We start from the raw sequence: 13,024 nt of genomic DNA, 5'->3' as shown, positions 1-13,024 counted from the left end.
ATCTCTCCAGCTCCTAGGCTGTAATTTTTAAAATGTATTTGTTCATATCTGGCTCCACTGTTATTTCTTGCTTTGAAAACAGGACATCAGGTCTACCCAGAACTGGAGTTACATTTGTATGACACCACATGGGTGCTGGGACTTGAACCCACATCCTCTGAAAGAAAAGCCATCTTTCCTCTCTAGACTCTGTAATATTCTAATTAAAATGACTGTGAGACAGAGAAGAAGTGGAGATCTGATCAGGTACAGCCAGGGATGCTTTCAGGGGTGTAACCCTTCTAACGAAGCAGCTCCTGATGGTATAAGCATTTCGGTGCTTTGGTGACCAGAAACTCAGAAGTGAACGGAGATTTGGAAATGAGAGTTAACTGGATTTTGTTTTCATAGATTTTGCAGTACTTTATTCCTCCCTTAGCATGCAATATAACGTCTCTTAATTTGTCTGTGTGTCTATCTGTAGGCACATTCACACTAGATGGAGCATGCAGAAGTCAGAAGACAGCTTGCTGGAGTTGGTTGGTTCTTTACCATGTGGGTTGGGGACTGAACTCAGGTCTTAGGCTAGGGGGCGGGTGTGTTTCCTATTTAGCCATTTTGCTGGTTCAGGATGTAAAATTCATATAGGAGTGTTTATTTATAATTTCAGTTGCTTCCAACTTTTGATGTTCATCTTGACGGCAAGTAGGGTGTAATATTTTTTGAAATCTGATGAGCAACATTACAATCTCAAGTTCAGAGTACCAATTCACTTACTTCCCAACATCATTACCCCTTTAAGGGGAGAAGAGCGTTAACAGAAAGAGAGCTGAGAAGGAGGCCTTTAACATGTAAATGTGTAGTCAGCTATCTTATTTGCAATGTTTTTCTTTAAGGAAACAGCTCTGCTCGGAAGGTAGTGGTGCACTTTTAATCCCAGTACTCCAGAGGTGGAGGCAGGTGGATCTCTGTGAGTGCCAGTGATCCCAGGGCCATAAAATGAGACCCATCTCAAAACAACAAAACAAACAACCCACCTCTGGCTTGGGGTGGTAGCTCATGCCAGTAATCCCAGCACTCAAGCAGCAGAGGCAAGAGGGTCCAAGTTAAAAGCTAGGCAGCTACACAGAGAGATCCTGCCTTTAAAAAAAAAAAAAAAGGTGCAGGGAAATGGCTCAGGTGAAGGCCTTCTGGGGCACAAGCACCAGAATCTGTTAGGGCCCGCAGCTGGGTGTGGCAGCATGTGCCCGTGATTGCCGTTCCCACAGCAGGAGGGTCCTTGGCGCTTGATGAGCAGCCAGTATGTTATCCAGCTCCATGCTCAGTCAGAGACTCTGTCGCAATACGGAGGGCAGTAGCACTGGAGCCAGGTGCCTGACATTCACCTGTGACCTGTCATGTGACGAGCACACAGGCAATGCACAATGAATGCACGTGTGCACGCATCAAAACAATAGCCCAGAGTGGTTAAGCCCAAGGCTCTCAGGATAGACTCTCAAAGTATGGTTTTCGATTCGGTCAGAAACTGGTGCACGGTGTTAGGCAAGCTACTTAAAAACAAACAAACAAACAAACAACTCTCAGTGCCTCAGTTTCCCCATCTGCGGAATGGCCCCGCCGAAAGTTTAGTTTAGTTTAAAACACTTTGTGACAAGCGTTGTGACGAGTCCAACAAATGCTCCTATAAAGTATGCGTTAGTAACTAGTTCAGTTTAAGGTCAACTCTTTTGAGACAGTCTCACTATTGAGCACAGGGGTGGCGCAAACCCCTCAAACCCCTGCCTCAGTCTCTCCAGTGCCAGGATTACAGGGGGTGTCACAACTGTCTAAAATTAACTTCTTAACGAAATCCTCTTCAAAGGTCCATTTCACGAGAAAATAGGGAGGAGTTCCCTTTTATACCGAAGTAAACGCGAGCATGACGCTAAGAACAAAGATTTCAAAACAATTACCTTGGGCTCTATCGGGCCATCTGCACAAATTCCCTGTACTGGGCGCTATCTGCAGGGTGAGACTTGGGGTGTCCCGTACCTCCCGGGTGTACCGGTTTCTAAGAGGGATGGGAACTTAGTAGCAGCCTCACAAACCCCAGAAGTCCTGGCTGGCATGGTGAGCCGTCTTCCTCTGGTGCCTTACACCACTATGAAGGGTGGTTCTTGTCTACCACCCCTGAGTAGCGCCATTCTCCTGATGCACCAAACTGGCCCAGGCTTCCTGGCTTGCTTGTTACTGTTTTGTTAGACTCTACGGCACTCCTCGGTGGGGCCGGGCCGGCGCCTTCCTGCAGCTGTCTGTCACCCGCCCCGAGCGTGACCCGGTCACCCGCGCCCGCCCGCCCGGCTCGCGGCCAGGCCCAGACGCGCAGGCCTCTCCCTCCCCGCCGCCCGGCCCTCGCCCAGGCCCCTCGGCTCACCTGCGGCTGCGAGCAGCACCCGAGGCGCCCCGGCCACCAGCAGCAGGGCCGCCGCGCCCAGGAGCGCGAGCATCGTCTCGGGAGGCCAGGCCGAGGCTCACATCCCGGTCTCCATCAGCCGAGCGAGCGGAGCCCGAGAGCAGCGCCGCCCTCCCCGTGACGCCCCGCCCCTTCCGCGAACGCCCCGCCCCTCCCGCGGACGCCCCGCCCTCCGCCCCGCAGGCCTCCACCAACGCCCCGCCCCTTCCGCGGACGCCCCGCCCTCCGCCCGGCAGGCCTCCACCAACGCCCCGCCCCTCCCGCGGACGCCCCGCCCTCCGCCCCCAGGCCTCCACCAACGCCCCGCCCCTCCCGCGAACGCCCCGCCCTCCGCCCCCAGGCCTCCGCCAACGCCCCGCCCCTCCCGCGGACGCCCCGCCCCTCCATGAGAAAGGGGGTTTGAAAGTACCAAGTTCAACCCCTGCTAACCTCTGCTCTGTGCCCGTCACGCCCTACTCCCACTTCCGTAAAGACAGACTCAAGAGAAACGCGGGGTGCAGCGAGTGCGCCTGCGCAGGTCCTCCCAAGCCCATCCTGAACCCCACCCCTCAGCTTCCTGTTTTTGCCCTGGGGTGGGGCTGGTACGGGGCCGCCAGGCGCTGCCTCAGGGGAGCCTGGTGCACGGGCTGGCACCCTGCTGCGTGCGAGCCCCGGAGGCCCGGGACCCAGGGCTCCGGCTCCACGGCGTTCACTGTGTCATCGGCGCACGCTGGTTATGCTTGATTCCTTGACTGAAATCCCACAGCGACCCATGGGATGGTCTGGTGGTGCAGATTAGTTCTGTCTGTGGGTTTTGAATTACGCAGTATTTGAATCTGGCCTCTAAAAATATATTTTTTTAGGTTGGTTTTATGTGTTTGAGTGCTTTGCCCGCATGTATGTATGTGCACCATACATACGTGCGTGCCTGGTACAATGTGCCAGATACCCTGGCATTGGAGTTATTGATCTTAGGAGCTACCATGTTGGGCCCTGCTCTCTGAATTCCGGTCCTCTGTAACTGCTCTTAACCATGGAGCCATCTCTCTAGCCCCTAAAAGGAGTTTTGTTTATTTATTTTTTTTAAAAAACACGCTTATCCATCAACAATGATACAATATATAATTAATACAGTGGAAAAAAACAATCCCCAAATACCAAAAAAAAATTCTGTGTTTTATATTTCTGACATGCTACTCTTTAAAACAAATAAGTATTTCCATGTAGTCTCAAGGCATTGAAAATAAATTAAACATGTTACAAACTTTACCTCTATAATCCGAATAGCTAGAATTCCTGGGTAAAGAATCAAGTACACCGTATTTAGTAGTATTTAGAACTACATTCTATAAGAAGGTCAATGAAAACAATTTACAATTCGGGTCTCAGGGTAAGATAAATAGTCTCTCATGGAATCACATAGCCAATATCCATCTATGGACTTTCTTTACATTGGAAATGTTTTATACTTTGAGAGTACATTCACGGGACTCACACAAAGTGTATTGTGAACTCCCGAGTAAGCATTTTATGTTGTAAATGATCCATTCTTGCTCTTCTATAACTTATTATACTATACGTTCAAGTACATGTTCAGTTATACACATGTAGCCTTACGCTAGGACCCACATATGAAGAACATTTCCCCCCTCAAGATTGGTGGCCTTGCTTCTAAATCCATTCATGCTGTGGATATTTTAATTGGGCTGCAGATGTGTTGCATTTGTTTATACTGTGGAATGTTACTTTAACTGTGTCAAGGTGTGTTACTTCTGTTTATGCTGCATTTGTGTAATGACATAAGGATGCGTGTTTAACTATGTAAAGACACATTGCGTCTGTTTCACATTGCTGCCTAAGGCACCTGATTGGTCTAATAAAAAGCTGACCCGTCAATAGCTAGGCAGGACTGCCAGGCAGAAAGAATAAATAGACCAAGAGGAAGATGAGAGGAGAGAATGAGGGAGACTTCAAGACTCCTGGGGTCATAAACCAGGCTGCCATCAGCCGCAGAGCCAGCAAGAAAGTAATATATACAGAACGGAAAAAGAGAGAGAGAGAGAGAGAGAGAGAGAGAGAGAGAGAGAGAGAAACTTAAAGAGAAACAAGATTAAAATAAGACCTAAGCTAAGGTTAACATTCATAACTGATATTAAGTCTCTGTGTCATGATTGGGAGCTGGTTGGTGGCCAAAGAGAAAAAGCCTGGTCCACATTACTTTTTCTTTGGAGTTGAATATTTCATTTTTTTTATATGTACTGGATTTTCAGTATCCATTCACTGCTGATGGACAACCAGGTTGGATACACTTCCTTTGAAGTGACAATAAAAGCAAGGGTGCAGACATCTCTGTGACAGGGTGTGGAGTGGATGCAACAGCTGGGTCATATGATAGTTCTATTTTTGAGGAACCACCAAAGTGTTTTCCGCTACGTCTATTAGTTTGCATCCCCACCAGTAGGAAGAGTTCCCTTTTCTCTGCATCCTCTTCAACATTCGTCAGATTTCTTAATGACACCATTCTGACAGGGGTGAGGCTGCATCTCAAAGCAGGTTTTAATGTACATTTTGCTGATGGCTCTGGACACTGAATAATTTAAAAATAGTTGTTGGCCATGCGTTTCAGTTTTTGAAAACCGTATTTGACCCATTACTCCATTTGTTGATTGTTAGTTTTATTTCCTTGGTATTTAACATCTTTGGTTCTTTGTGAAGTTCTAGTATCAGAGCCTTGTCTGAGGTATAACTGGTGAAGATTTCCAGTGGTCTGTGTGCTCGCTCCTCTGATCGCCTCTGTGGACATAGTCTTCAATGTGTACAGTGCCTTCTGTTGACACTTGGGGGAAGTTCCCATTCAGAAACGTCTTGCCTCCCCAGTGTCCTGCACAGCATTCCCTGTTTTCATCTAGATGTTTCAGGGTTATTGTCTGATTTTTTTCCCCAAGACAGGGTTTCTCAGCGTAACAGCCCTGGCTGTCCTGGAATTCACCTTGTAGACTAGGCTGACTCAAACTCACAGGGATCTGCCTGCCTCTGCCTCCAGAGTGCTGGGATTACAGGCGTGCACTAACACTGCCCAGCAATGTTTCAGGGTTTAAAGTAAGGTGTTTGATTCATTTAGAACTGGCTTTTGTATAAAGTGAAAACTAAAACTCTAATTTCATTCTTCTGCCGGCGGGTGTCCAGTTTTGCCAGGACCATTTGTTGAATGTTTTTCTTCCATGCATTTGTTTGCCTCTTTTGTCAAGAGTTGGATGAACACAGCTTGGTCAGTTTATTTCCAGGTCCTCTGATCCGTTCATTTGTCTACCCGTCTGTTTTTATGCCAGCATCTCTATACCTCTAGAGTATAATTTCAAGGTGTGTGTTGTGTTAGGACTGCTTTGACTATTAATGATTGTTTGTGGTTCCACATAAATCCCTGAATTATTTTTATTGTATCTGTGAAATATGACGTTGGAATTTTGATGTATATTGCATTAAATCTATAGATTAATTTTGATAGTACAGCCATTTTTACATATTAATTCTGCTAGTTTGAGAACGTGTCAAGTTTTTCCATTGTTTAATGTTTTCTTTTTCCGTGTCTTAAATTTTGCATTGCAGAGGTGTTTCTTTTTTAGGTGTATTCCTAGGAACTGTTTTGGGTGGAATGGGGAAGGAATTTGAATGGCGTAGGTCTCCTAACTTTTTCCTTAGCGCATATATTGTTGGCATATATGAAGGGCATTATTTTTGTTGTTGTTGTTTGAGGCAGGGTTTCTCTGTGTAAGTCCTGGCTGTCCTGGAACTCGCTTTGTAGACCAGGCTAGGCTGGTCTTGAACTCATGGAGATCCGCCTGCCTCTGCCTCCCAAGTGCTGGGATTAAAGACGTGCACCACCACTGCCCGGCTGCTATCTTCTTAAGTATTCATTGTACCCTGCAACCCTGCTGTGTTTATTAGTTCTAGTTTCCTAGGAGCTTCTGTAGGGTTTTCTAAAGTATAGAATCATGCCATCTGCAAGTAGAGATAGTGTGGTTTCTTGGTATTCTATTTTTACTCCCTGTAGTACCGTCTCTTATTTTCTATAGCTAAGACTTTGAGCAATATATCAAATAAGAGGGAGAGCAAGCACCCTTGCCTCATTCCTGACGTTTGAAGAAATTCTCTCACTTTACCTTCATTTAATATTGGCTATAGGTTGTGTACCCTTTACTATTTTGAGGCATGAACCATATGTTCCTAACAGTTCCAGATTTTTTTTTTTTAATTATGAAGGCGTGTTCAACTTTGCCAAATGCCTTTTTTTTGGCATCAGTTGAGATGGTTATGTGGTTTCTGTCCTCAAGTTTGTTTATATGATGTATTACATTTATTGATTTATGTTTTAGGTCAAGCTTGCCTTTCTGGGATGAAATTCACTTGAATATAATGTTTGTTCTTTTTAAGGTGTTCCTGAATTTGGTTTGCAAGTATTATGCCAAGAAGTTTTTCATTGATGATCATCCATTTTTTTTGTTGTTCTGTAATTTTCTTTTGTTGTATCTTTACCTGTACTTTTGTATCTGTCCTTTTGTAGTTGGACTTTCTTTGGACCACCAGCTCCCAAATAATGACATGGAGACTTCTTATTAAGTATGAAAGCTTGGCCTTAGCTTAGGCTTCTTCCCAATTAGCTCTCAAAATATAAATTAACCCATTATTTTAATCTGTATTCTGCCACATTGCTCATTACCTCTTTCACGACCTGTGCCTCACTTCCTCCATGTGTAGATGATGAATCTCTGCCTTTTTGATTCCTTCCCAGAGTTCCTATCTCTACCTGAAAGTCCAGTGTATTCTCTCCTGCCTAGCTATTAGCTATTCAGCTCTTTATTAACCCACTTGGAAGGTGTCTTGACAGAGACACATCTCAATGTACACAAAGATTATTTTACAACAAGATTTGTTATTAATTAATACTGACTTCCTGGAATGAATTTGAAAGTATTCTCCACTTTGTATTTTGTGGAACAAGCTATGAAGAATTACTGAGATCTTTCTTGGCATTTGATAGAATCCCAGTTTGGAGACAGGGTTTCTGGGTGTAGCCCTGGCTGTTCTGACACTTGCTCTGTGGACCGAGCTGGCCTTGAACTCAGGAGATCCTCCTGCCTCTGCCTCCTGAGTGCTGGCAGAGTGTGCATGTGCCAGAGGCTGAGAGCAAGCTCTTGATTGCAGCTTCGGCCTCATCACTTGTGATGCACCTGAGTTACTTATATCTTCATCTTAGCTATTTATTTGGTAGATAATTTGCATTTAGAAACTCCATTTCTTTGTCTTCCAGAATATTAGAATGTAAGTTTATAGCGCATTCTCTAATAGGGTCTGATTTGTTGGATTTTATTGTAATGACACTCTGTTGGTCTCTGATTTTGTTTCTTCTCTTTTTATCGGGTAGGCTAAATGTCTGTCAATCTTACAAAAAACAAAACAAAACAAAACAAAAAAACTTAGAGGCTTTTTTACAAATATTTTTTTCCTAATTTCTTTCTTACCACGGGGAAAAATTTAGCATGATATTGAAGATTCTCTGTCTTCTAGGAACCAGTTCTGTTCCCCTAGAGTTCTTGTAACGGGCCCTGAGACCTTAGTATAATAGATACCATGTTAGAGGCAACCGTCCTGACCGTAGAACCCAGTATGCACACCCCAAACGCCTGCCAAAAACAGGAATGCAGATTTAGTGCACTGAAGACCTAGTCTTCAGGGTCTGGGAAGTCCCTGCAGTGATTTCACTTATAATGGCCTCCACAGATTTGAGTGCGTGGTCACCAGGAAGTGTCATTATTTGAAAGAATTAGGAGGTGGTCCTGCTGCAGAAGTTGTGTTACTGGGGATAGGCTTTGAGGTTTCAAAAGCCCAAGACAGGCCCAGTCCCTTTTTCTCTCTTCCTTTCTGTTGCCTGTGGATCAGATGTAGAACTTATCCCTCCATGTCTGAAACTGTAAGCAAGCCCTAATTAAATGTTTTCTTTTATAAGAGTTGCTGTGGTCACGGTCTCCTTACAGCAATAGACCATGTATAGTCCCAAAATGCACTAGCCTTGCTTCTTAGCTTCTGTAGTTTTGCTTCTCACTAACTGTTCCGGCTAACTGAAGGTATGTCAAGCAGGATGAGTGTTTTGTGATAAAAAGCAAAGATCAGTGGGGCCAGGGCTGCATGATGTGAGCAAGTTTCCCATGTAGCCATTGACCAGCAATGTAGACTTTAATTTGGCTTTAAGAGTGTCCATGGAAGCCAGGCAGTAGTGGTGCACTCCTGTAATCCCAGCACTTGGGAGGCAGAGGCAGGTGGATCTCTGGAGTTCGAGGCCAGCCTGGCATATAGAGTGAGTTCCAGGATAGCCAGGGCTACACAGAGAAACTTTTTCTCAAAAAGCAAGCAAGCAAACAAACAAAAGAGTGCCCATGTATGCTCTCTGGAGGAACTGGCTTTGTAACGCTGCTACCTGAGGACATAGGACAATGTCTGAAAACACTTTTGGTCATCACTACTATGAGGGAGTACTACTGACACTTAATAGAGCCAAATGGTGTTAAGAATCCCATGGGGCAAGGACAGCTTCACCTCAAGGAATTACCTGGCCCTAATGTCACTAGTGCACAAAAATCTTGCTTAGGTGACTACTTGGAAATCATGCGAATAAGCATTCTAATTTAGCAAGAATGGCCTCAGGAATCATTCCAGTTTCATTCTGTTACTGCAGTAAAATATGCTAGGAGAAAGGGGTTTATTTGACTTACATTTCCAGGTTTCAGGCCATCATTACGGGAAGTCAGTGCAAGAACTTGAGGCAGAAACCATGGAAGAATGTTACTGCTTGCTGATCTGTTCTCAGGCCTACACTAGGCTAGCTTTCCTACATAGCCCTGGGCCACCTGGCTATGAAGTGGTAGAGAGAACTTGGCCCCCGGACACTTATTAACAATAAAGACAGACCCCCACAGATGTACCCAAAGGCCCATCCTAGCTACACAACCCTCAAGCGGGACTTCCTTTCAGATGACTCCAGGCAGTGTCAAGTGATCTATCAGTAATCTGTTTCAAATGCAAGCTGGGGTTTGGCAAGACTGCCCAGAGGAAAGCATTTGCCCAAATGACCCAGGACAAACCTTTGGGGCCCTCATGGTGGAGACAGAACTGACAACCACAATCTGTCCTCTGATCACCACACACTTAACAGCACACATAATAAATAAGTAAATGTAGTAATAAAAAAAATTAGAGAATATAAAAACAGCAAACTTCAGTCTAGAGGTTAGTGCCCCAGAAATGTAACACACAAAACACAAAACTACAGGTACACTTTGTTCTACACACAAATTATAAAGGTTCAAAAGCTCCCCCTTCTAACCTCAGCCAAGCTCCCCTCCCCCACATCACAGTTATAAGTCTAAGGTGCAAAGTGACACTGTGTTTTAACTTCAGTATTTGAAGTGTTTTCCCAAAAAGTAATTTCATAAACTAGTCAATGACACTTGCTCATGGAATCGTCTAGACAACTGATATACTCATGCAATGAATCCCGATAGGCGGGTCACGGCAATACCCTGAGGAGGAATGGTAGTTGGAAAAGATTGATAAAGACATAATGTGGAAATGACATCCATATTAGTCAGGGTTCTCTTCGTGAACAGAACTAATAGAACACAGACATGTATGTATGTATGGGAGTCTTAGAGTGGCTTAGAGGCTGTGGTCCAGTTAGTTCAACAATGGCGGTCTCCCAGCAGCAAGTCTGAGGATGTCTCAGCTGGTCTTCAGTACATACCAGAATCCCTGAGGAGGTTCTAATGCCAGTGAAGGACTTGTCAGTGAGAGCAAGCAGACAAAGAGAAACCTTCCTTCTCCTGAGTCCTTATATAGCTGTCACCTGAAGGTGTGACCCAGATCAAAGGTGGATTTTCCCACCAGGGAGATAGGGACTTAGGATGGATCTTGTTAGATCTGAGAAAAATCATTTCTATGACGGATGAAAGCAAGCTGTATTCGGAAGTGTACACGGGACTAGCCAGACAAATGCCTCCCCCTAAATCAGGGTTTCAGAGGGCTTTTGAGGTCCCTTTTAGGGGGAAGGGTTACGGGTGCTAGAAAACAGCTGTTGAGATCATTGGGTGTTAGCACTTGGACAGAAGATGGGGCATTAAGGGCTCAAGGCTGCATAATTGCAAGAACTCGTCATGTGGACAGGGAATCATGACAGGTGTTCAGGAATTTAGCAAGGCAAAGGGGAGGACATACATCATGGGGTCAGGAATTCAGCATAGGTTGGAAACCATGACTTACAGGACACAGTAGGCGTAGGAAACAGAAACTTATTCGTATAGAGTGTGGAGATGTAGTAACAATGTATTCTTGTAGAGTATGGAGACTTAGTAACAATGTATTCTTGTAGAGTATGGAGTCTTAGTAACAATGTATTCTTGTAGAGTATGGAGACTTAGTAGCAATGTATTCTTGCAGAGTATAAAGACTTAGTAACAATGTATTCTTGTAGACTATGGAGTCTTAGTAACAATGTATTCTTGTAGAGTATAGAAACTTAGTAACAATGTATTCTTGTAGACTATGGAGTCTTAGTAACAATGTATTCTTGTAGAGTACAGAGATTTAGTAACAATGTATACCAATGTGGCTCCTGCTTTGGTCTCAGTATCTTCCCACTCAAACAATTTAATCAAGAACAAACAGGTGTACCCAGCCTCTTGGGCTTTAGTTAATTCCAGATAATCAAAATGAAGGAGGAATAAAGTCTCTGGATTCCTAGGGAGAGTCATGACTTCAAGGGACTCCTAAAGGCTCTTGGCGACCACACTTGGAGAGCCACCAATACAGAAGACCAGAAAAACGCGGCCTTAGGGGAAGGCAGAAGCACCACGCAGGGGAATGGGTCACACAGAGAATTCTGGGGACATTCACTAGAGAACAACAATGCAGCCAGCAAGCTCTCTTACCTCTGCAAAATGGAATAAACGGGTCAATCTCAGCCCATGAAGAAGCACTACTGTCTGCTTCAGCTCTTACACGAAACTTTATTTTCACATAAATATTTGTGTCCAGTAAAGAGAATTCGCATTTGGTCCCTGTAACATGTTGACACCCAGGCAATTTTAACCAGTCCTCCATCTCTTCTCTTTTAATTGAGGAAACCAAACAAAACAAACTGAATGAGCTATTGACTATATAGAAGTTTCAAATACATTTTCTACCAACATAGTTAGCTAAAGAATTTATTTCCTTAGAGATGTCCTATGAATATTTTCGTGATTACCTTCTTTCGTGATACATATGATCCAAGTTACTACTTGGATTAATTGAGACATATAGTCAATTTTTAACAGGGTTTTCACTTCAATTTTATGAGTGGTTATTAGTATTTCAGGGAAACAGGAATAAATGATCCATGAAGACAAAAGCAGATTTGGCGGGCCTGTTTCAAGACAGTTGTGTGCCTTCTGGGAAATGAACTTGTATCTGGATTTTTAAGTTCCTTATTATAGATTGGGAATTGATCTGATGACCCCTCGTGACTCTCTGTGTATATATAGACTGCCTGTCCTAGGACAGACCTCAGCACTGTGTGTGTGAGTTTCCTTTGCGACTCTACCGCACTCCTCGGTGGGGCGGGGCCGGCGCCTTCCTGCAGCTGTCTGTCACCCGCCCCGAGCGTGACCCGGTCAGCGTGCGGGACTCCGGCCACCCGCGCCCGCCCGCCCGGCCCTCGCCCAGGCCCCTCGGCTCACCTGCGGCTGCGAGCAGCACCCGAGGCGCCCCGGCCACCAGCAGCAGGGCCGCCGCGCCCAGGAGCGCGAGCATCGTCTCGGGAGGCCAGGCCTAACCCGGCAGACCTCCATCATTTCAAATGACGCGCCAAAACCCTTCCTCCGGGGAAGCCATCGAGGAACCCATCGAGGAACCCCGCCCCCGCCACGCCCCCGCCACGCCCCCGCCACGCCCTCCGCCTGGAGCCCAATCCGTCCGTCCCCTCTCCGCTCCCTCCGTGCAAGCTCCCTCTGTCACTCTCCTCCGCCCCGCCCCGCCCCGCCCCGCCCACCCGCCAACGCCCACCCCACTTCCGGGAAGGCTTGCCTCTAACTGTCCCGTAGCGCAAATACGCTGTCTGTGCGCCTGCGCGCCTTCCTCCGCCGGGCTTCCCTTTCTGCTTGGGGCCGGTTTGTGCTCCGCAGACGTGTATTTTACCTACATATTTTAGGACTACGCTGTGGAAATACACCAAGTGAAGTTTAAAGGAGGATGAGGAACGTTGTCAGCTGCTGGGATGTGTAGGTCATTGGTTGGCACAAAGCTTCCATGACAACACTCTGTAGCGGCAAAAATAAACCTAGTTGAGGCAGGCACAGTGGCACAAGCTTGTAATCTCAGCATTTGGTTAGCACAGTGCCTCCAATGGGATGGGCGTGGCGCGCCAGCCTGGGCTGCCAAAGATGATCTTTTTTAAAAATGTAAAGCGGTTGTACCTATTTCCTTTGTAAGGTCTTTGGTATAATCTGTCTACCTTGAAATCATGCATTTTAAATGAACAATGATCTCAGTAACTGGTTGTTAGGGCTTGTTCTTAAGTACTTTGAA

The 13,024-nt window shown here is 45.7% G+C and overlaps 1 protein-coding gene across 3 annotated transcripts in view; it reads right to left on the bottom strand.

Moving 5' to 3' along the window:
* Ifnar1 (interferon alpha and beta receptor subunit 1) overlaps positions 1–12,266 on the bottom strand; it is a 38,295-nt gene extending 26,029 nt beyond the window's left edge. Inside the window, exon 1 of one of the 3 annotated variants that reach the window (XM_051191883.1) lies at positions 12,178–12,266. In XM_051191883.1, coding sequence (XP_051047840.1) covers positions 12,178–12,250 — 73 coding nt within the window. In that variant the 5' untranslated portion in view covers positions 12,251–12,266. Of the gene's footprint in view, positions 1–2,392; positions 2,492–11,388; positions 11,578–12,177 lie in introns of those variants that run through there. The other 2 variants (XM_051191884.1, XM_051191882.1) reach the window with 2 other exon arrangements.
* Between the last annotated feature and the right edge of the window lie 758 nt (positions 12,267–13,024).

The sequence above is a fragment of the Phodopus roborovskii genome, unplaced genomic scaffold, assembly GCF_943737965.1.
Source record: "Phodopus roborovskii unplaced genomic scaffold, PHOROB, whole genome shotgun sequence".
NCBI classification, from domain to species: Eukaryota; Metazoa; Chordata; class Mammalia; order Rodentia; family Cricetidae; genus Phodopus; species Phodopus roborovskii.
This window is presented reverse-complemented; position numbering and strand designations above follow the sequence as displayed.